This window comes from Gilbertella persicaria, assembly GCF_025201335.1.
Source record: "Gilbertella persicaria strain CBS 190.32 chromosome Unknown B0P05scaffold_20, whole genome shotgun sequence".
Lineage (NCBI taxonomy): Eukaryota > Fungi > Mucoromycota > Mucoromycetes > Mucorales > Choanephoraceae > Gilbertella > Gilbertella persicaria.
This window is the reverse complement of record NW_026251981.1, coordinates 273,166-295,730: the sequence shown is the minus strand read 5'-3', so window position 1 is coordinate 295,730 and position 22,565 is coordinate 273,166. Positions and strand designations below refer to the sequence as shown.

The window sequence follows — 22,565 nt, the reverse complement described above, 5'->3', positions numbered from 1 at the left end:
TCTGAAGGGATATCCATTTATTATGGGCTGTCCACGTCAACAGTTGAAATACAGTCCCAACATCATTTGAACATGATTGTGCAACTCTTTAAATTTATGGTGTTTGAAATGCCTATTACGCCAATAATGCACCTATAAAGACATCAAGGAGCAGTCTCGGAAGATCAATTCATTATGAAGTAAAAAAAAAAAAAAAAGTACCTGAATTCTAAAAAAGAAAACGTTTCTTTTTCTTTTTCTATATATATATAAATATTATGAACCGTACCAGGGGAAGAAGTATTTCTCAGCTTCACAACCCAAGTGATGACGAGGTAAACGCTCCATCTATAACCAAACCGAGATCCATAACTATTTTATCAGTTAACAACGATAGAAAGGCATTTTGAATTTGTCAATATGGCATTCAAGTACAGTATCAATGACTTGGAAATGATCATTCAAATGCTTCGGGCCAGGTAACAAAAAGACCCCTTCGATGATGGAGAAAAAATTGATTCACTCGGTTAGGCTTGCGGCCGAAGAAGTTTATTTGAAAGAACTCTATAAAGTCAAGAGGTTAGCTTCTTCGAACGATTCAGATAGACCTTCTTTTCATCATGAAACACAAAATTCGTTTCAAACAGCCGTAAAGTCATATGAAGCAACCATCAATGACACAATTGAGAATCGCGCCAGACATAAGGACACGATCAAACTTGAAATAGATGTGCTTGTTCGACAAAAAGTAATTTTGTTTGAGCTTATTTTGGATATACTGACATGAGGTCGTGTGTTACACTAGGAAATGGAGGAACAGAACCGAAAGACATACAAAACAAAATTGGCTGAAGCTAATTTGAATTACACTACATTTCGCAACCGTGATATTGTCAAAGTAAGCTAGTCTTTTTGATATCCATCAACTCATATACTGTAGCTTCAAAAAACATATACACACAAATGTGAAGATTTGAAAATGGCACAGAACAACTGGCAGCAGCTGCAACAACAAGAGGAAAATAATGAGCTCCTTAGGTCAAATAGAAATTCGATGGAAGTAAATCCTTCTCGACTATCGGGTGAAAGTACAAATCGAGAGATTGATAGTAATACTGTAACAGATCAACACAAAAAAGGTATGGCTGGATTGATCTCTCAAATGCGTACAAGGGCTGCCGCCAATATCACGCCAGCCGATCAAAATAAACAGATCACAAAATTCGCCAAAATGAAAAAGGATATTTCAGAGGCTGATGGTGAGTATAGAGATGGTATTCTTGTATTAGAAAACTTGAGAAAGAAGCAAACAAAGGCAACAGAAGAAGTAAACCGAGTACGTAGACTAGTAAAGAGAAATTATCCTTATTCTATCATTAGCAATTGAAAAACACCATCAAAAGAAAGACAGACACAGTCAAGACGTCTTTGACGAACATCCTTCGATCTGAAATGGAAAGCATACAAGTTGATATGAATGTATGTCTACATGCCCATTTTCTTTAACTTATAAGCATTGGTAGATTGCCCGTACATCTTTTGAAGCTGCTTCAAACATCGATAGTCTTAAAGATATTCAAATGTTCAATATGCACTATCAATCCCAAGGCTACGTCCAACCTACACCTGTGCGCTATGAAAACTTTTACATGGAAGGAAAATGCAAAGGTAAGAGTCTTTAGAAGGTCTATGTTGTTAATTGATTGGGTTATAGAGGTGTTATTTGGAGGTTCTTTGGAGTCTTATGCTCTTGAGCACAATGCTACAGTGCCCAAACTAGTCATAAAGTGCATTGAAGCCATTGAAAACATGGGAGGTTTACAAAAAGAAGGCATCTATAGGGTGTCTGGAAGACAATCTAATATTGAGCAATTAAAGCACCAATTCGAATTAGACGAAGATTTAGTTCAACTTGATCCATATGACGTGTTTACAATTGCCACTGTACTCAAGATGTATATTCGTGAATTAAAACGACCTTTGTTTGATTTCAGTGTCCAGACAAGAGTATCTTACAGCAGCAAGTATTTCTCTCGTTGAGTTAAATAAGAATACTAAAACCATCTTTCTTCCTTTAGAAAACATGCCTCAAAATCAAAGATTCAATATGCTTGAGAATAAGTTGGCTAACATGTCACTAGCTCATAGAAGCACATTGCATTATCTTGTTTGCCATTTGTCAAAGTAAGTTCAAGTCCATGGATCGTTCATATATTTATACAACATGATAGGATCAATGCAAACTCTCAGATGAACAAGATGAATATTCCTAACCTTGCTCTTATTTTTACACCTGTCATTTTCCATGATTTCAATCAGACAGAAGAAGGTACTACACATAGCGACTGGTCTCCTGAAGATTTGTTTGAAGATTTAATACTTCATCATGAAGTACTGTTTCATATCGCAGAAGAAAGTGCACGCAGAAACAATGAACAAAAATTACAAGAAGCATTAAATGGCAAGAATCCTTACAGCCAATTCTCTCAAAGTAATCTGTTGTATTTAAGTAATTCTACTGTACCTTATCCTCAGCAACAACAACAGCCAACCAGTGGCTTACTCTTGACTCAGCCTATGAATCCACCTAATCTACCAAAAACATCTAACTCTTCTGGAACTCCTTTAGATTACCAGCCATATCAGCAACAACAGCAACAATATCCACCTAAATTGACGACAATTATAGGCACAGCACCACCACAACAACAACAACAATACATGAGTTCAGTTCTTCCATCTGCTCCACCTGCTGCTACTTCAACACCTCAATCTAATGGTCATGTCTCACAACAGTATCAATCTTCTGAATCCAGGCTGCCTTCTACTGGACCATCTCCCTCATATCAACAACAGCAGCCTATAGCCTCTTTGCCAAAAGATAAACCTCTTACTGTTATTACAAGAAGAGGTTCTTCTATGAGTCATCATTACCTAAACAACACTGCACCCTCTTCAGCTATTGAGCCATCAAGTACCGAGTACAGCCCTATGCCCACCAAAAGAATTAGTTTGTCTGATTTGCCCAGAAGAGACAGCAGCGCACAACAAATAAAGCTCCCCCGACAAGACTCTTTGCGCAAAAACAGCAGTTCATCTTTGTCGAGTCAAACAAGCGCAGCTAGTACTAAAACAACTACAGATACTCAGCAACAACACACTTATTATCAAGCTAATTTCAGCCAAGATACCATGTTAGCTGCTGTTGAAGAAACCACCAATCTGGATGAACTTGTTGAATACAATTCTCCTACTATGGCTAAACCTCCCAGTTCTACTTAGATAATTAATTTGTTATTAAGCGGCAAAGCGAGTTTCAATTTTGATTATCTATCAGTTTATGCTTATTCATATTAAAACAAACAGATTGTTGCGTATAAAGGGCTTCCTTTTCATTTCTTTACCCTTCTTTCCTTCTATTTTCTTAGCCAAGATTGCTGAGCAGAAAATAAAAAATAGTAATTCTTCACTCTCTATGACGCTATGAGACAAGGTGGTTGATTTATTACCACTGTCATACATAGAGCAATAGAAAAAAGGCAATAAACCCGTGTTATCAAACATTGATGGTACTATTAATTAAACCTTATTCACTTTATAAATCTATTGTATTTCATACAAAAACCATTGAAAAAAAAAGTGAACCTAGCCTATGACAAAATGACAACAACATTGACATGTATAGCAATAAAAGGAAACACAAAATCAAGGAGTATTTATGTTTATTTATATATTTATGCTACACTATAATAATAGCGCGGATATAGATTTTCTTAGTTTATGCGGAAGATGATTATTACAAGGAAAAAAAATACTATGCACGAACAACACCGAACAATAGGATCTAAAATTAGTTTTGTGATGTTGCAAAAAAAAAAAGAAAAAAAAAAGGGCTTAGGGATGGTATAATTTAGGAAAAGGTATAGAAGACATCATTGACACCCTTTTTTATTCACATGAAATTGAAGAATTAGGGATCAACAAATAAACAAAGTCTTTCAGTATCTCTGAAAAGAGATCGATCGTAAAGAGAAAACCAAGATCGATCAAAGTCTCTCTTCCTCTGCCTTGTCTCATGTCAATGGTATACGTTTATAGTAACGAGCCATTTACAATGACATTATGTTATTCAAATTGATTTATTCTTATTATTGCATAATAATAATGATAATAAAAAAATCTAAACACCCATTTTATAGCAAATAAGGTACTATATACAATTTCATTTTCTTCTTTTACCCTACAAAACAAAGACTTCAAAGTACCATAGACACATATAGACATGGTACAACTTGTATAAATGAACTCCCGCTTAGCCACCCTTTTTTTTTTTTTTTTGGTATGCAAATGAAGGTGCTTCAACTTGCTATATTTTGTTCTATCTCCATAATGAAATATCACAGCCGCAATTTCAAGGATAGCACACACACACACACACACACACACACACACACACACACACACACACACACACACATACATACATATATAGGGCACATGAACTAAATTGATAAACAATGTAATTTATATGCAAAAAGATAATGCATGAAGTTTCTTGGCTTACCTCGTTTCTATCTATCTTTTTTTTTTTTAAGTTTGAATCACCTGTGTAGCACAGTTAGGGTTATGTCAACCTCCCCTCCTTTGGTTTGATATCAAGTAAGTGGCAAAACACACATGAGAGATTTCTCCTTTCTGTTATTCTTCTTTTAGGGTTGTAATACACTGAAAGTTTTTACGTCCTTTCACTTCCAAATTACTACTCGTGTTACTTTCTATTATGTATAGTTTAGGTTCTGTCATACTTTGCACACACACACATATATATATATAAGAGATAAAAAGCATTGTTTTTTATTACTGTTTTACCTTTATTTCTCTATCCCCTTTACCCTACATGCCCAATTTTAGTAGCTGCAAATCTTCTGTCCCAAGCGTAAAGACAGCAAATAAGACAAGCCCTCCTCCAAATATTCAACTAGAGGGCTATTTGATGAAACAGAAACATGGAAAATCCAAATCCTGGTTAAAACGATATTTTGTTTTATATGGTCAAGAATTACGATATTATAAATCAAGGGTAATATACATAAAGCATAACTTACTCAGCAACATATGACTCATGTTCCTATTTTTTTTTTTTTTTTGATAGAGTGATACCAATAATGCCTTGGCTGTCATTTCCCTAAATCACTACAGTCTTATACCTGATACTCAACCACACGAAAGCCATAAACCATCAAAGCACGATACATTCTGCCTTGTTTCTGATGATGAGACGAAATACGATTGGCCTGATTATTACTTACAGGCAGCTAACCCTGAAGAGAGATCAGTATGGGAAGACGCACTGCAACACTATGTTACTCAATTGACAAGTGTATTAGACAAATGGCTTGATAGACTCGATATTCCACACGACGATTTTGATGATACCCTCTACAGCGCAAGAAAACTGGACAGTGTTTCTATTCACTCTTCTCAATCGAATATACTGTTGTCTACACCGTCACAGTCACTCAGGAACCATAAATCAACAGAGTCTCTCAGCACCACATTTACATCGTTCAGTAGCTACAATCGACGACGTCCCTCAGACTTTACTTGCTCAAAAAGCTCAGATTTGTCAAGCAAGATCTTGGGCTCAAAAGCATTTAGCTGGACTCGTCCTAAATCGTCTGCATCTTCTGTTGTTTCCTCCATCACCGACTCTGAAGAAAACGACAGCAATGAATATTTACCCCAACATACCGCCTCCATGATACCAAACAAAGCACTTGAGATGCCAATTATTCATCCTAGCGAATACAACAAAATCTACACAAAAGAGATGCTATGATAAATTCACCTTTCTGCCATATTCTCCTTTCCTTTGTTTTATGTTCATTCTCTCTATGTAAAATATGTAACTTTATATGTATAAATAAACTTATTGTTCCAATTATGACACAAAATTATTAATTATAAGCTAATTAACTTGAAGAAGGTTGAACAGGAGCTAAACCTTGGGCATATTTTGAATTAAAGAAAGTATAACTCAGCGTGATCGTGTTGACATCCTTCATCAATGGATCCTCCAAGAAGTCAGGGTCAATGAAAAAGAAGACAGGCATATCCACATCTTCCCCAGGCTTTAGTTTCTGTTCCTCAAAACAAAAACATTGGATCTTGTTGAAATAAGAACCAGCACGGTACGGTGTGACATTATAGGTTGCAATACCAATCACATCCTCTTTGGCTTTACTTTTGGCCTTGTAGAACGTCAGGGCTGTCTCACCAGGTACGACATAGACTTCGCGCACCTCAGGTTTGAATGTCCATGGTAGGCTGTCGGATGTATTGGATTCAAACGTCACACGAATACGTCGACTTTGTTGAGGCACAAGACGCTCTGGTCCAAATCGTGCACTATCTACAACGGGTGTGCCACTGTAGCCTGTACTGGCACAAAAGAGTCGGTAGAGAGGAACTGCTGCGTACGACAAGCCAAGCATGCCGATAAAGATAGAGGCTGTGTACATGCCTGCTGAGCTGTTACTGCTGCCATTGCTTTTTGTACCTGTTGCGTAGGTGCGGCATAATGAAGGATTAGATCGAACATACATGAAAGATGCTCTTGAGGGCTGAGCATAAAGTGACCGTAATGAATTTCTAAACATATAAAAAAAGAAAAAGAGGGGTTGAATTTGAAGCTGATTTTTTTTTTCAAGTCAAAGGGGACTCTGCTTATTGAACGTCCGATGTGATGTCACTTTTTGACATGTTGAAAGTATGTTACACTAGTTTATTTACACTCTTCTACAGATAGCAGAGGGTATCCAGCCATACATGGAAGCATTGGAACCAACCAAACTACCATACCACCATTCTTCTTGTTCACAGCTCATTCCTATTGCATGCACAGGAGGCAGCCAAATCTGAATTAAATCATTCTTTTTTATGCAAAGCTTTTCAGGTGATTCATAGTCAGCAAGTGCAATGCATTGAAATACAGGCTCAGAGAACAACAAGTAGTCGTGCGGGGAATTTTTCAATAATGGCGGTAGTTTGGGCGCTGCTATTGTAATACCTTGATCCAATGCACTATGCATAGAAGATGACTTGTTGAAGGGTTCATATCCACTGTCATATCGTTGCTGATCTTCGAACATTCGTAAAATAATAATGTCATTGATGTATTTCTGAACTCTTACTAAGCTTTTTTGGTAGTCTGATTCTATCGATTGCCAGCTGTATCTTTCTCCAAATGGTAATTCAATGGTCAACATTTTCCATTCAGTGCGTTGATATTGCCAAAATAACGCTTGTACTTGAGTAAATGCATCAAGCACAGTTTGAAAGTAAGTACTGGACAAATGAAGAAATTGAGGTAATTCATCCACCAGTGTCGCATTCAGTGATGTATAGACTTGAAATGAAACTTGTTTGTGATCAGCCGTTGTTCTTTTGGAATGAAATGTACGGTCATAATCACTTAGGGCTTGATTCCTTTTTTGAATGACATGGTATGGGTTTTTAAACAACTTAAGATAAGATTCTATTTGTCGGTATACTTTTTCTTGTACGTGTGTTTCCTAGTCCGTATAAGTAAAGTATATACATGTATTTTGTGTGTGTGTGTGTGTGTGTGTATTTTTTACCAATGGATAAGATTCTAAACGAGAAACGAGTTTTCTAAATGCTTTCATACTTCTCAGTCCAATGCCATCTGAATCGCCATACACAGCCTCTAAATCCTGCACAAGTCGAGACAAGGATTGTATACTGTTTCTTGTGTCTAATATCCATTTTTGTACACTATATTCTAATTCTCGAGCCATTTCTTGCCTTGCTTCAAACTGTTGATACAAATTATCAAATTGAGTGTCTTGTGTATGTGATATCTTTTTTCTTCGACTCAACTTCTTATTGATGTGTTGTCTATACAGAGTAAATCAATGTATTTGTATTTGTGTATGCTTACATGACCTAGAACAAAAAAAAAAGAATAAATAATCAGCCATGATTTTCTGATCTTACATTGCTTCGATCTTTATTGTGTATGAGTTGTTCCGCCAAATCCTTTCTTCGTTTGATTTCATTGATGTTGTCTGCTACTTGTTGAATATCATGCAATGCTACGACAAGTTGGTTGTAATCTGAATGATGCTTGGGTGTCAATTGAACAATCTCTTTTAACAAGAGTGGGTATTTGAGTACTCTCTGTACTGGTTTAATCAACAGACTCTCCAAGTCCCAACAAGTGGTTTGTCCTTGTATTGTTTGATTGCATTGCTACATGAATGAGTTCTAGTGTCATTCTGATTGTATAAGCCTACCTTTAAAAATGCATGTATGGTTGTTTGTGTCTTGGTCAAGTCTTGTATTTTGTGTATAGCATCTTGGTGTTTTTTACAAAACTCTGCATACGTTTGTTCTATTTGTTTCATCTATCGTTTGCTATAGTCCAAGCAATAGAATGATCCACACTTACCATGCTATTATAACTAAAACCAACAGCCATGTCCGAGTCTTCCAGTAGCTGAATTAACTGATGACTGAGTTGAATCATGTCTGGCAAATTGATAAATATCTGCTTTAATTCAAATCTGGTGAACACAGTATCATCCATATAGATCTCTTGCACTAATTGCATATCTGACAAGTAACTCTTTTCAGTCATCAAGAGTTCCTGAAGTACAAAAAACCGACGACGGGTTGATTTAGAAGATCCACAGGAGGAAGTAGTCGTTGTCACAGAAGAAGCCAGACTATGTATACTTTGAGTCGATAGTCGTTTAAGCAAGACTGTTTGATCTTGAACAGACCAAAGTGAAGGTGTGGATTTAAGCAGTGGTTCATGAGGTCTGTTTAAATGATCAGATAGATCACTCAAGTTTTTTGTGATCATTTTCTTTTTCTTTAACATGCCCTAAGAACCATGAATACCCTTATTAATTTTTTTTTTTTTACCATTGATTCCACAGATTGTATTTTTGCTTTTAAAGTATGAAAAGTACTAGAATGATTGCTCATTGGATATTTATGATAAAATTAAATTAAAATTAATGTTACAATGAATATTAAACACTGAAGGAGTATGTGGCAAAAAAGAGAGAGAGAGAGAGAAAGAGAGAGAAAGAGAGAGAAAGAAAGAGAGAAAGAAAGATAGACAACATGCTTTTTTGTCTCCTTTGTTTATCTAGTCTCCTTTAATTTATTTAAATATTTATTTATAAATGACATTTGTATTAGCAAATTCTTGTTCTAGTCGATCTTCTGGTTGTTTGATTACTCACACTTTTTCTCTTCTTAAGTGTGTTTTCACGAGGTATATTCAAGATGCCTGCATCTCCTTGTGTGGCTACCATATAAGGCACCCAGGTGAGTTTCTCACTGTTTGCTATCAGGCGTGGTTTGTCTGGTAAGTCTGGTACCATGATCTGGTATTCGCCATTTGATTTCTTTAATAAGCCATTTAATTCTAATGTAGACACAATATCATCCAAAGTCATGCAAGTCAGTTTGCTAAGGGCTATACACAACATATTAGTCTTGTATTGTACTATGTATTTTACCTTCTAATGTGATAGTCGTGCCTGAATATTGAATCAGTTGATACTTGATTGTATATGCCCAATACTTGCGATAACTCAAGAGACCTAGATCAGATAAGGGTTTCTCTGGTGATCCAGCCTTGTCTTCCTTTTTTGAAAGGAGATAACTAAAATCAATCAAGAATTGACCATATCCCTTTCTTTGATATGCAGGTAATGTCATAATGCAAGATAGATTGTAGTCCAACAAGGATCGTTTTTCCTATCAGATAATAAGCCAACTTGCTTAACTCTCCCCTTCTTTGTTATACGCTTACTTTAGAGAAATAACCTACAAAATGACAGCCTGTCTCATCTGTCTCTGTCAAGATATAGAACAAAAAGGGCTCTACATCATAATACAGAGTTTTGTGATCCAAGAACATTTTGGCAAGCAAACATAGATTTTGACAATAAATCTTGTTCTTTCTACCGTCTACTTCGAATATTGAAATAATACCATCTCTATAGATCTCATCCCCTGGTGGATGCTTCATTGGGCATTTAATCTAGTATATGGTCAATATAAAAGGGGAAGGGTTTATTGATCTTTACCTTATGACGATTAGCAATGTATTCACTCTTCATGTATTTTAAGCAGAATTCACATATATAAAGTACTTCTAGGCGACTATATTCTTCAGGGTAAGGCGATAAATACCACACATCCACTAAATAAGGTCCAATCTGTATTTTGCGTATATGTTCTGTTTGTTGCTGATGATCACGCGAAGCTATAGGCAAAAATGATGTTGTAGGCAATGCGATGAGTGAACTGCTGGAAGAAACACTGCTATTACTGCTGATACTTGTGGGAGAAGAAGGTGAAGAAGGCAAAGAGCCTTTTTGTTGTCTTACTATAGCGCGAGTTTTGGAGATTGAACATGCTCGTTCGTCTTGTTCGTTTGGTTTATTCACTTTATTTGTCTATACAGGATAAGTTTTTTTTTTTTCTGGACTATTGTATGTTACATACTTCTGCAAGTTGTTTTGCACTTTCAAACCTGTCTATGCACTTTGCATCTGGCAATCCTCTAGTGTATTGATCTCCTAATAACAGTTTCTTTGGATGTCGATGATAAAGTGTTTCAATCGATGAGTATTGCGGTAGGATGGGTATGTCAAGTTGTACTATGGGCGCTGTCTTGTTGATGGTGCGTGTTGATGTTCTACGTATATAAAATTGCTTTTTTGAGATGGCCATTTTTTATTATTATTATTATTATTGAAAAAAGAATTCTATGATATTGTCTATGTACAAAAAAGTAAAGAAAAAGGGAGGTCCAATAAACTGCATCTCTTCACGAAATTAACAGATTTTATTTCCGCCAAGACGCGTCTCTTTTTTTTTTTCAACCCCATTATTTGTAGAATCAAAAAGACGTTGTTTTATCTATTGAAAGAGAATTCTTCAACAAGTGTTTAGTTATACACCAAAAAAAAAAAAGAAAAAAGAAAGAAAAAAAGACATGTATTTTACAACAGCGACTCAGTATTTGCATGAATATTTCTCGAAAGCAATTGTAGTCTTTAGTAGAACTATCATCAAATGGATCTCAATCAGAGAGGAAAAAGAAATTATTTTAGAATGATGTATGCTTTTATTAACTGTACAAATATGAAGAAGAATGCTATATTTATTATTATGCAAATACAATAATAATTTAGAGACGACGACCACGACGACCACCCTTTCTACGGGTAGAGTCAGTGGGAACAGGAGTCACATCTTCAATACGACCAATTCTCATACCAGCACGGGCAAGAGCACGGAGGGCAGCTTGGCCACCAGGACCAGGGGTCTTGGTGCCAGTACCACCAGTGGCTCTGAGCTTGATGTGGAGGGCGTTGATACCGAGTTCCTTACACTTGGCAGCAACTTGTTGAGCAGCCAACATGGCAGCATAAGGGGAAGATTCATCACGATCAGCCTTGACTTGCATACCACCTAATTACACATAAAGGAATACAGGGAGGGGGATGTGTGTCAGTAAGGGGGTTTGGATCCATAAAACACACACGCCGCTCAACACTCGAAAGTGTGGCATCCTTTTTTATCATTGTATCTATAAACTTACCAGTGATACGAGAGATAGTTTCACGACCAGAGAGATCAGTAACATGGACAAAGGTATCGTTGAAAGAAGCGAAGATGTGAGCAACACCAAAGACAAGTTCACCTTCACGGACTTGGGGACCGAGTTGGACCTTTTCAACGACCTTAGGAGCAGCCTTCTTGGACTAGATAGAGAGTGTAAGTCATGGATGGATGGATGGGTATGTGTCTATTTTTACCATATTGAATAATGGATGAAAAAAGAGAAAGTGAAATCTATCTACAGCACAACCTACATTTATACTCAATGCCCGGCTCGGAATCCACTTTCTTTTGACTCTTCATTTCCCCGCTTTTTCCATTTGTTTTTTTAAAAAAAGAAAGATAACTTTATTGAATAAATAGAATGTGGGATATATAGTTAGTAATTGGGTGATTTCAAGCCTCTACGACCTTCAAAGAAAGAAGGGTTGGAACTGAAAAACTAAACAAACAAAGCGTGAGTATTCCCCTGATAATTCACATGAAATTGTTTACCTTGGTATTTTCATGTTGTTCAACTCTTTGCCAAGGATAAGGGTTGTTTTTCTTGTCAATTTGAATATCAGGATGCGTCTTGAGCAAGTAAACTAAAAAGAGATAAGGATAAGAATCTTTTTTGAAATCATAATTAAAAGCTATAGCTTACGTGGATATCTATACATAAATAAAAGTTAATTCACATTCACTCCTTTTGTTAACTTACGAAACAGCAGCAGCACAACCAGCACCTGCAATAGCAAAGAGGGGAATTAAAGCAGCATTGTTACGCATGAATGAAAAGAAAGAAGGCATCTTGAGAATTGAATAATAAAGAAATATATAAAAAAAAGGATGGAAATGAGTCTTTTCCTTTTTATATTTAAATTAGCTTTCAGGGCTTTCTCACACATACAAGTTACTTCACACGAGATACATGCACGCATAACAGTTTAAATTAGTTTGAGAAGATATGTAAACATGATGTGAATATGATTACACAAACAAATCATTTATTGGGTAATGCTTTATTTAGTGATTTCATCAGTCTCTGGTATATCATTGATAAATTATCACCCAAAGGCATTGCTGAGTTAATTTTGACCAGTTTACACTCTCCCATGTTTGCGTAACTATAGAAAGCTATTTTTTTATCAAACCAAAAATAAAATAAAGTAAAAATAAATAGGATAAGGTAATAAAGTGTTTTATGACATGAAATGACGCTTCTGTATGATTATTTCCCATTTCTTAATTTAAATATTCTCCCTTTGGATTTGTGCTGTGAAGACAGACGAACTGACGTACTTGAAGCAATTGAGCGCTGGTGTGGTGACAATCGAACAGATACCATTGCATTTGAAATCATTGAGCGTTGTTGTGGTGATAAATGATGCCCAAATCTTGACATGACATTATCCATGTAATTCGGTACTGACATGGTAAACAATAAAGAACAAGAAGAAATAGAAAAAGGGGGAACGATTTTTTTTTATTTTATAAACATCGTATCCAATGGGAGAATTTCATCTTATTTTGACTTGGAGTTGATACTTTTACGAAAAAAAAACCCCGTAGATAAAACGGAAACTCATATCTTGTTACCGAGTTTTTTACAGAAATTATCGGGATAGAAATTTATGCTAAAGCGAATCAACGGAGCTTGTTATTCCTCATATTTTCAGATATTTGAGTATGGATTACTAAACCAATTACGACTGTTGTATTCCTAAAATTGATTTAAAAGTCTTTTCTTTCCAAGAAGGTGGCTATGCTGTTTTGTAAGGAAATCAGTAAATTTTGTTTAACCAAGGCATTGGTTTGTACATCTCCCTTTTGACGGATATTGTATTTGTATGTGTCTATCAACGCATTGATTTCATGTAGAGCTTGAAACTGTTGTTCTCCTCAAAATCACATTCAATTGTGGCCCAATTAAATGCTTTGTATAACGTGGCATATCTTTATCATGGAACATTCTGTGTGCAAGAAATGCAACTGGCACCTATTGATACAGTTGTCAATGGTATATGTCTCTGATTGACATGGCCACACTGAATTACTGTCTCATTTGCTTTTTTTTTTGTTCAAAAAGAACAATTCTGATTTTGAAGGCAGAAAAAATAAAAGTGTTCCAAGTATGTCCTGTGTTACTTTAAGGTTTTATTGTCAAAATAAAAATGGTAATTTTATGATTTAAGGAGGGAAAACGTTCTTATCAAATTCACCCAAGTAGTTACCGGCAGGATTGTAGTTACAGACAATGTACATACCACCATTGTTGGGACAGTTGTTGGAGGCACAACCAACTTCAGTAGTACCCTTCCAGACAACTTGAGTAAAGTGACCAGTAGCCATGGAGAAACCAGGCTTGTTGTAATTATAGTCCTTGACTTCACTGTACCAGCCTTCAACAGCACCTTGAATTGTGGGCCAGCCCATGGCAAGACATTGTCCTTCGTTATCAACGATTTGGTGCTCAAAGACACAGGTCTTGGCAACCTTCAAGGCATCAGCAGCAAGCTTGTCACTCCACTTGAGAGGATCAACATGGTGTTTGGCACGGTACTTGTTGTGATTATCTAAAGCACTTTGAGCAAAGTCAGAAGAAACGATAGTGGAGATAGCAGCAGAAGAGGTGACAGTCTTAGTGGTGCTGGCAGCCTTGGTGGTAGCAGCAGCAGCCTTGGTAGTAGTGGCTTCCTTGGTAGTAGTGGCTTCCTTGGTAGGAGTGGCTTCCTTAGTAGGAGTGGTAGTGGTGGCCTTGTGAGCCTTGGTCTTCTTGGTCTTCTTGGCCTTGTGGGTCTTTGTCTTGTGAGTCTTTGTCTTGTGAACCTTGGTCTTATGAGTCTTAGTTTTGTGTGCCTTTTTGTGTTTGCCATGACTTACAGTGACATGGTGGGTATGATGTCTGGTATTACCATGATGCTTGCTAACAGTAGTAGTGTGCTCCTTAGAAGAGTATTGAGGAGCAGCCAAGACAACCTGGGTAATGGCGAGAACAGCAGCAACCTTGGTGAAGAGCATGATTTCTAAATTGAAAGGATTGGAAGTGTGTGTGGATGAGGAAATCTGCAAAAAACTGAAGGATCATCGCTCTTTTTATACTAAATCAGTTTCGTCTATAATCGCTCGTACCAATTTCCTCACATTTATGACTTGTAGAACCTCTTTTATTGAACATGCCACGAGTATTTTAAGCGGAATTAATTGTGAACGGTTTTATAGTCTACACAATAGCTTGTTCAGCATTGTTTTTGTTGTTGTTGTGGATGGCGATGATATGCTGCCATAAAAGGAGTCCATTGCAAAGACAAAATCATAGACAACTTATCTTCTTTTTTGAATTATACGTGTTTGTCTTTTGTATGGGTCTTATTATTTAATTTGTTTTCTTTAATTGAAATCTTATAACAACCGCTGTGTGTCACCTTCTAGATGAGAGACCCTTCTTTCAGGAATACGTTGTACACAAAACAATTTATGCCAATGTTATACAGCAGCAATGCTCGTTTGCACAGTTTAGAGTTAATTGCTCAATATTTCTTGATTATTGATGCATGGACATTGAAGATCGCGCCACACTTCTCAAAAGATTGACTTTCTAGAACCATGATTCTGAAAGCTTGTCAATCACTTTATTATTCTACGAGACAAATTGTGTTTGGAGGCTAAGCTATGAAAAGAAATTAAAGTGATGTTGATTGACTTTAAATGAATGCACTCAATCTCATATGAAAGACAATGATCTATAAGCGAATGCAAATGTTCAAATCATACTGGGTACATGTGTTGATTTCTGCCAACTCAGATGCAACGTGAACAGGGCCTTTGTTGGGTTTAATGAGGAGAATGAATCAAGTAATTACTTGAAATATATAAGAATTCGGGTGCTCTGTCTCTCTTTTAGTGATTTATTTACCATATTTAGTCTTTTGCTTATACCTGTATCCTGAACCAGGAAAATCGGATTTACTTGTTGTATTGTATAAGAAAAAGACTTTGTTTTAAAAGAGATTCTCAGTCTATAATTCAAGTTTGTATCGTACAATTATGCACTGACAACGAATGCTATATTGTCCTTGATAGGAGCAAGCATCTGTTATTTTTTAAAAGAAAGATCTCGACCAGAAAAATTTAGGCAAATCCTATTTCCAAGTGCCGCTCCAACAAAGCAAAAAAAAACGAAAGCAGGTCGTGTACTACGTAATCCTTCCACTTTGATCACATACCATGGTCGCTCAAGTTCAAAAACAAGCACCCAAATTTAAAGCGTCAGGCATTCGCAACGGTGAAATAGTCGACGATATATCTCTTGATGACTATAAGGGAAAATACGTTATTTTATTCTGGTATCCTATGGACTTTACCTTTGTCTGTCCAACTGAGATCATTGCTTTTAACGATGCCATTGAAGAGTTCAAATCTTTAGACTGTCAACTTATGGCAGCTTCATGCGACTCTGGTAAGACGTACAAGATACTGTGGATTCTATATTGATTTCAGATACTAGAATTTGTCCATCATGCTTGGATAAAAACACCTCGCCAACAAGGTGGTTTGGGTGTAGAAACACATATTCCCATTATTGCAGATACAACGCATTCGATTGCTAAAGACTATGGTGTCTATCTTGAAGATGTAGGCGTATCTTTGCGTGGTTTATTCATTATTGACACAAAGGGCATTATAAGACAAATCACTATCAATGATTTACCTGTGGGCCGAAGTGTTACAGAGACCATCCGATTGGTGGAGGCTTTCCAGTTCACTGACAAGCATGGTGAAGTATGTCCTGCTAATTGGAATAAAGGTGGTAAAACTATTATTCCTGACAAGGAAAAGGCAAAGGCTTACTTTGCTGACGATGATTGATCTGATTCGTGTTACAATAAAAGCTTCACTTACTGCATTTCACTTTATCATTCAACAGATATTCTTTTAAGCTATACATGTATAGGAAGCCATACCATGTCAAAAAGATTCTTTTCTCTCTTAAAACCAAAATCAGGTTCTATCAGACGAAATGATCCCTAAAAACCATAGTACCTGACATCTTTAGTAACATTCAAGGATCAGTATACAATTGCTCTCTGTCATACAAATGTTTACCTGAGTTGACTGTGCATTGGCTGAAGAGAAAAAAAAAAAAGAACAGCCTCCTCAAAGCCCGCAAATGCATTCATGAAGATTTTTATATTCTAGATAGTAAGAAAAAAAAAGAGTGATGCTCAAGCAGAGAAAACATACTTAAATTCATGCAAACTAGATTGGATTCATCCGTAAGCCAAGGCATTCTGCCAAGCAATAATAAATTGATTGCAACAATGCTCATCGCTATCTGAATGCTTTTTCCTGCCTATTGTTTTGGTTCAGGTGCAGTTTCTATAGCAACAAATGCATATTCATGCTATTTTTTTTTGGGGGATGAATAAAGAGTAATGCACCTTTTTTGATTGCCTTTGTTGCCACTTGAATTCATTTAAATTTTCCTTATTTGTAGAATTTGCTATTGTGTTGCGAGGTACAAAAAGATATTTCATTGGCTGAATGACTTCTAACAATTATGGGTCTGCAAGTGATACACTTTTTTTTCTTTAGTATTTTAATTATTTTGAGAACAAAGAAAGTACACACCTTCTTCTCTTTTTTGTTCTGCAGCACTCTCTCTCTTTTTGTCTCTAGTGAATTAGAAAGAAAAAAAGAACATGAATGATACTGATTCACTAGAAGAAAAAGCCCCATCAGTCAAACCTCCTCATTTAAAGATTGATCGAACCAACAGCAATGTATTAAAACCAATGTCATCGCCCGAGTCTTCACCTTCTTCACCTACCTCACCTAATCACAATCGTAACTTGATGTTACCACGTCTATATAGGATGCTTAAAACAAGCCAGCTTGTCATATTGGCTTTGATTTTGTTCTCGTTAGGAAGCATATATGTCATGTTAGACAGTCTACAGAACCATCAGCGCGATGTTTCTGGCTGTCAAACAAGTTATATGAGACCAGAATACATCAAACAAACAGGATTTGATAGTGAAATGACTCGGTTTGCAGGCAAATATGGCTTGTATCTGTATCGAGAAAAAGGTGTAGATTTTAGTGACCAAGTAAATAATCAAACAATTATAACGATGAGGCTAATGTTATTTATTAGCCAACAGGTGTTCCCGTCTTGTTTATACCGGGACATGCTGGTAGTTACAAGCAAGTACGCTCAATAGCAGCAGAGTCCACATTTTATTATTATAGAAACTATGCTCAAGATGCAGATAGATGGCAAAATGGCGTCCGAAACCTTGATTTTTTTACAGGTAAAATAGATATGCCTTGTTGCTTGACTCATCACTTTCTTTTATTAGTTGATTTTCACGAAGAATTTTCAGCATTACATGGACAATCCATATTAGAACAAGCAGAATACCTGAATGATGCTATTGATTACATCCTCAAATTATATCCACAAACACGCAAATATGATACAAATATGAAATTGCCTGATCCTACTTCAGTCATTGTTATTGGGCACTCCATGGGTGGTATTGTAGCACGTACGATGGTCACCATGAACAACTATCAACATGGGACTATCAATACCATCTTAACCATGTCAACACCTCATATGCTTCCACCAGTTCCGTTTGACTGGAAGATTTCTAAACTCTATGACGATATTAACCAGTTTTGGCAAGAAGGGTTTTCTAAACACACACCTGTCAATGACAATGACGAGCATCATCATATGAATACCAAACATCATCAAATAGCATCCCTTCGAGATATTTCAATTGTGTCTATGGCAGGCGGTACATTGGACAATACTGTATGTTCTGACTCTACTGACATTGGCTCCATTGTGCCCCATACACATGGGTTTACTGTCTTTTCAACAGCTGTGCCGCATGTCTGGACTGGTGCAGGCCATGTCTCTATCTTGACATGTAACCAGTTAGTCAAAGTGGTGTCAAAGACATTGATTGATTTAGTGGATGTGCGTCGTGGTCCACAGACAAAGCCCTTGGAAGAAAGAATGCAAATCTTACGCCATGCATTCTTGAGTGGTCTTGAGGATCGTAAAGGCGATGGTCTTGATCTTCAACTAGGTAAACGAGAATATATAGACCAAAAGCCAGATCACTAACATCATAGGGCGGGGGAATAGGTAACCTTAGTTTCTTTAGCCTTGAATCATCCGAAACTTTCTTTTTGGACCCTGGAGAGCGTTTGAATATAGAACAAGACTCCTTTGCCAGAATGACTTTGATGCCTACTGTTGCTAATGCAGATGCCTTTGCTATCTTATCAAACAGTCAAATAGACTCTAAAGAAAGATTTGAACTCTTGCTCTGTTCTCATAGAGAAGCAAATGACAACAAGATTCACTTTATGTGTCGATCTATTAATCCAATTGCAGTCCCTATACCAGCTTCGACACAAGATGATGTCCATCCTTTCTCTGGCAACACTTTTTCATTTGCCAGTATCGAATTTAGTGAAATGGGTGCTTATCCTTATCTTGCCATTATCGATAGAGGATTAAGCAACCAAGGGTTTTTAATTGCAGAGCCTTTTAAGAAGAGCAACAACAACCAAGTGATACATCAATCCATGCTTTGTAAGATCATCAAATACATGAATGATATGTTTAACATACTTGTAGCTATTGCTTTAGAAGGTGTTCATGTCAAAACAGGTCCTGGATTATTTACTTCGATTCGCATTCCCTCTATTGAAAGTCCTATTCTAGCTTATCATCTAAAAGTATCAAGGCCCAACTGTCAGTTCTATCAACCTCATTTTGCACCTTTCTTGAGACAGTCTATCTCCACCATGCATGAATCTAAATTCTATGTCAATTTAGCGGGTAATCGAGAAGGAGAAACTGAAATATCGATCCATGGTCGTACAGCCTTTGCTTCTGTTGTCAGTGCCTCTCGAGACATAGATCAAAATGGTCTTTCATTTCAAGTATGGATGGACCCTGTGTGTCCTGAACCTTTACAACTTGAACTTTCGATTGATTGGTATGGCAGTGCAGGTCGATTAGGCTTTCGAAATGGTATTATGCTCGCTACATTTTCATTTATTATTGTCATGCTTGTCTTTGCTGCTCAAATTAAGTGTTATAATGATTCAGGCATTTATCCTCATTTTGGCCAAGGACTTGCATTTTGTCTTAGGCGATCTTTGCCTGTAGTCATGATCAGTGTGGCATTATGCAGTATTGCACAATCTGCTTCACCTTCTACTTATTATACATTTGATGATCTTTGGTACTTGCCTTCCACAAAAATTGCATGGCAAGATATCATGTCAGGCAATACAGATCCATTTTTTTGGTGGATCCCCTTAGCTGGTCTGACATTAAGTATGGGTATCGTAAGTCTCTTATGGTTGATGGTAGAAGGAATGGTTCGATTCGCTGCCCATGTCTCTACCTTCTTGTTAAAACAACATGGTCTTGGTATCTGGCCTATTTATCGCACTCAGGAAACACGACAGCAACAAATTCAACGTAGAGCAATCACGACACTTGTGCTGTTTCTATTAGTGGCTACATTTATTCCCTATCAATTTGTCTTTGTAGTTGCATTCCTCGTACAAATTGCCACTTGTGTTCGCTCCCTTGTACGATCCAAACCTTATTATGTAAGAACGAAACACCATAGTAACATTCACTCATTTTTTTTTTTTTTTGCTTCGATAGACAAACAGAATAGAACTGAAAAGATCCAATAGATACAATTACATGCTGTCTCTTTTACTTTTATTTTTTACTTTATTGCCTTTCAATCTACCAATTCTATTGGTCTGGATTCGCAATATTTCAGTGCATTGGTTTGTACCCTTTTCATCAGATCATAGTGTGTTGGCTATTGCACCCTTTATGATTTATGTTGAACTATTGACAAGCAATCGAAAGATGATACCTAGGCAAACAAACAGGTATGTTATTGTTGTTGTATGTCTTGTTGACTTACGTTCTATAGATTCGCAAGTATGATTACCTACTTGATCATGTATTATATAGTGATGTATGCCTTCTTGTATGGCATCAAATACACACATTGGATCTACTTTTTGACAAACAATCTTGTGATCTGGTTATTAGTACTGCATTTTCAAAACTCACATTATGGCAAGCTATCTTATCGGTATTTGATGGAACATGTCAAACTCGCTAGCAAAAAACATTCATAAATAGACACCTCTTTACATATTTAATCATAACCCATCACTAATTCCTCTCTCTCTCTCCTTTTCTTCTCTTTGTTCATCAATAAAGAAACTCCGCTCTTACTTGAACCCAAGCCACACAAAGACAGGGTTGGATTGCCAAAGCTTAATCTCTTTATTCAAGTTTTAAAAAAATGACACATTAAAGAAACTTAGTTCTTTTGGGCACGGGGACCCTTAGCTTCACGCTTAGCGTGAACCTTCTTGGGTTGTTGAGTAGAGATGATAGCAGAAGCACGAGCAACAGCAGCCTATAAAACACACATTGAATATCATGATGTACTCAGGTCAATCACTTACAGCACGGAGATCAGGTCTGTACTTGCTCTTGGCAATCAAGTTAGCAACAGACTTGGAAGTTTGACGACGGGTCTTGGCAATGACAACAGAGTTAGCAGACTTGGCAGGAGAGTTTTCCTTCTTGGCCTTGCGGGTAGTGACACGAACACCACGGGCAACAGGGAGAATGGAGACGGACTATAAAGGTGTGAGCATTCAACAGTTCTATCGGATATGTAGCTTACCTTGTAGTTGGCAAGACCAGAGTACTTGAAAGAGTTGATGTTCTTCAAGTTGGAGGGTTCAGAAGAGAATTGAACACCAGGACGCTTAACAAGGAAAGAGTTGTTGTTTCTGATGATAGCCCAAACCAAATCAGCACTCATGTTCTATAGAACGGTATTAATATCTTCATACTATAGCTGTCTTTGTTGGGCTGCAATAAACAGGGTGGCTGTGTCAGAGGGGGGGGGTTGCTGTTCACTTACGATAAATATACGTAGAAAAACGAAAGAGGGAGAAAAAAAATTTTTGCCACTGCTGTAGTCCTGTTAAGGTGGGTGCACTATAGTGAAAAAATTTAGAAAAGAATAGCCTTTTTGATTGGATAAGAACTTGTGGCTTATGAGCATAAGAGTGGACTGTACTTTCATGCGTGAACATCGAAATTGAATACTGTTTATGCTAAAAGTGACACAGAAACTGTGTCTACAATTACTTTTTTCTAGTAAACGTTACATGGGTAGATCAGTAACTATCCAAGGCACCTCAAGAATGCTATAGAAACAAGACAGTTACAAAGTTTATGGCTTTAAGACTTTGGAAACACTGCTGTTACATTACATTCATTGTTTACCGTGTTCAAATCTATTCTTTTTGACCTCAAGAGTGTCACGTATTATAGCGAGCTTAGCTTTTGCACATTTAGTGCATCGAATAGTTCTTACTTACTAGTCAATATTTACTAAAAAGAGCCTCTTTTGTACTGATTACAGTGTACATGAACTTTGAATGCAGATTTGAAGGCAATGTTCAAATTAAGTCATCTATTTCATCTTAGTAAACTCGCTTTCTTTTTTTTTAAAAGTACTTGAACATGGCTTCACCTCATTTCGGTTGGATCAGACCTATATTGGCTCATTTCAAAAATTCTTGTTTCATTTTCACGGACCTCCGTGGATCCCCCACGGTCAAAAAAAAAGAAATTCATTCATAAAACAGTCAAACCGATAGTACCACTTGATTCCTGGGCTTCAAAGAACATATTCTAAATGAAAAAAGAGGGTATTTTAGTAGCCTGGTTGTCGAGTAATGGTCCATCAGATAATGGCATGTTCAAGCCCTAATTTGAGTATTTTTGCTCTGCATGTCATATAAAATGTGATGTCCTTAGAGCATTTTATGTTATTTTGAGT

At 36.8% G+C, this 22,565-nt stretch overlaps 12 protein-coding genes across 12 annotated transcripts; 5 read left to right on the top strand and 7 right to left on the bottom strand.

The window, feature by feature from the left end:
• Positions 1–191: 191 nt before the first annotated feature.
• On the top strand, positions 192–3,294 carry B0P05DRAFT_107681 (uncharacterized protein). Its single transcript, XM_051572952.1, has 8 exons — positions 192–727; positions 785–877; positions 920–1,315; positions 1,360–1,458; positions 1,503–1,647; positions 1,694–1,999; positions 2,058–2,163; positions 2,211–3,294. Exons 1-8 carry the CDS (start codon positions 479–481, stop codon positions 3,259–3,261), a joined length of 2,445 nt encoding a protein of 814 aa, XP_051434848.1. The 5' UTR covers positions 192–478; the 3' UTR covers positions 3,262–3,294.
• On the top strand, positions 200–531 carry B0P05DRAFT_542175 (uncharacterized protein). The gene is made up of 2 exons (XM_051578287.1): positions 200–314; positions 364–531. The coding sequence occupies exons 1-2, from the start codon at positions 258–260 to the stop codon at positions 460–462; spliced, it is 156 nt and encodes a 51-aa protein (XP_051434849.1). The 5' UTR covers positions 200–257; the 3' UTR covers positions 463–531.
• A 1,582-nt stretch (positions 3,295–4,876) lies between the features above and the next one.
• On the top strand, positions 4,877–5,818 carry B0P05DRAFT_571719 (uncharacterized protein; the record flags this gene model as incomplete). Its single annotated transcript, XM_051581394.1, has 2 exons — positions 4,877–5,059; positions 5,132–5,818. The coding sequence occupies 2 exons, from the start codon at positions 4,877–4,879 to the stop codon at positions 5,816–5,818; spliced, it is 870 nt and encodes a 289-aa protein (XP_051434847.1).
• An 80-nt stretch (positions 5,819–5,898) lies between these two features.
• B0P05DRAFT_542171 (cytochrome c oxidase assembly protein CtaG/Cox11-domain-containing protein) lies at positions 5,899–6,647 on the bottom strand. The gene has a single exon (XM_051578286.1). The coding sequence runs from the start codon at positions 6,636–6,638 to the stop codon at positions 5,952–5,954; it is 687 nt and encodes a 228-aa protein (XP_051434846.1). The 5' UTR covers positions 6,639–6,647; the 3' UTR covers positions 5,899–5,951.
• An 89-nt stretch (positions 6,648–6,736) lies between these two features.
• B0P05DRAFT_542166 (Dbl homology domain-containing protein) lies at positions 6,737–9,142 on the bottom strand. The gene is given in 7 exon segments (XM_051578285.1): positions 6,737–7,553; positions 7,620–7,899; positions 7,981–7,984; positions 7,998–8,253; positions 8,298–8,408; positions 8,453–8,890; positions 8,932–9,142. 7 exon segments carry the CDS (start codon positions 8,992–8,994, stop codon positions 6,768–6,770), a joined length of 1,938 nt encoding a protein of 645 aa, XP_051434845.1. The 5' UTR covers positions 8,995–9,142; the 3' UTR covers positions 6,737–6,767.
• On the bottom strand, positions 9,127–10,830 carry B0P05DRAFT_542163 (acyl-CoA N-acyltransferase). Its single transcript, XM_051578284.1, has 5 exons — positions 10,531–10,830; positions 10,110–10,481; positions 9,833–10,063; positions 9,537–9,777; positions 9,127–9,493 (listed from the first exon to the last, which is right to left on the bottom strand). Exons 1-5 carry the CDS (start codon positions 10,756–10,758, stop codon positions 9,210–9,212), a joined length of 1,356 nt encoding a protein of 451 aa, XP_051434844.1. The 5' UTR covers positions 10,759–10,830; the 3' UTR covers positions 9,127–9,209.
• A 305-nt stretch (positions 10,831–11,135) lies between these two features.
• Positions 11,136–12,021, bottom strand: B0P05DRAFT_542158 (ribosomal protein S11-domain-containing protein). Its single transcript, XM_051578283.1, has 3 exons — positions 11,850–12,021; positions 11,633–11,795; positions 11,136–11,502 (listed from the first exon to the last, which is right to left on the bottom strand). The coding sequence occupies exons 1-3, from the start codon at positions 11,850–11,852 to the stop codon at positions 11,219–11,221; spliced, it is 450 nt and encodes a 149-aa protein (XP_051434843.1). The 5' UTR covers positions 11,853–12,021; the 3' UTR covers positions 11,136–11,218.
• On the bottom strand, positions 11,972–12,468 carry B0P05DRAFT_542156 (NADH-ubiquinone reductase complex 1 MLRQ subunit-domain-containing protein). Its single transcript, XM_051578282.1, has 4 exons — positions 12,356–12,468; positions 12,299–12,306; positions 12,148–12,239; positions 11,972–12,094 (listed from the first exon to the last, which is right to left on the bottom strand). Exons 1-4 carry the CDS (start codon positions 12,442–12,444, stop codon positions 12,032–12,034), a joined length of 252 nt encoding a protein of 83 aa, XP_051434842.1. The 5' UTR covers positions 12,445–12,468; the 3' UTR covers positions 11,972–12,031.
• Positions 12,469–13,739: 1,271 nt separating this feature from the next.
• On the bottom strand, positions 13,740–14,691 carry B0P05DRAFT_542153 (CAP domain-containing protein). Its single transcript, XM_051578281.1, has 2 exons — positions 14,518–14,691; positions 13,740–14,469 (listed from the first exon to the last, which is right to left on the bottom strand). Exons 1-2 carry the CDS (start codon positions 14,653–14,655, stop codon positions 13,825–13,827), a joined length of 783 nt encoding a protein of 260 aa, XP_051434841.1. The 5' UTR covers positions 14,656–14,691; the 3' UTR covers positions 13,740–13,824.
• A 1,170-nt stretch (positions 14,692–15,861) lies between these two features.
• Positions 15,862–16,503, top strand: B0P05DRAFT_470176 (thiol peroxiredoxin; the record flags this gene model as incomplete). The annotated part of the gene is made up of 2 exons (XM_051574539.1): positions 15,862–16,093; positions 16,142–16,503. 2 exons carry the CDS (start codon positions 15,862–15,864, stop codon positions 16,501–16,503), a joined length of 594 nt encoding a protein of 197 aa, XP_051434840.1.
• Positions 16,504–17,675: 1,172 nt separating this feature from the next.
• B0P05DRAFT_579386 (PGAP1-like protein-domain-containing protein) lies at positions 17,676–20,835 on the top strand (the record flags this gene model as incomplete). The annotated part of the gene is made up of 7 exons (XM_051581921.1): positions 17,676–17,744; positions 17,792–17,948; positions 17,997–18,737; positions 18,797–19,249; positions 19,295–20,283; positions 20,342–20,580; positions 20,625–20,835. The coding sequence occupies 7 exons, from the start codon at positions 17,676–17,678 to the stop codon at positions 20,833–20,835; spliced, it is 2,859 nt and encodes a 952-aa protein (XP_051434839.1).
• A 188-nt stretch (positions 20,836–21,023) lies between these two features.
• On the bottom strand, positions 21,024–21,536 carry B0P05DRAFT_470399 (ribosomal L28e/Mak16; the record flags this gene model as incomplete). The annotated part of the gene is made up of 3 exons (XM_051574550.1): positions 21,024–21,122; positions 21,172–21,348; positions 21,396–21,536. The coding sequence occupies 3 exons, from the start codon at positions 21,534–21,536 to the stop codon at positions 21,024–21,026; spliced, it is 417 nt and encodes a 138-aa protein (XP_051434838.1).
• Positions 21,537–22,565: the final 1,029 nt, after the last annotated feature.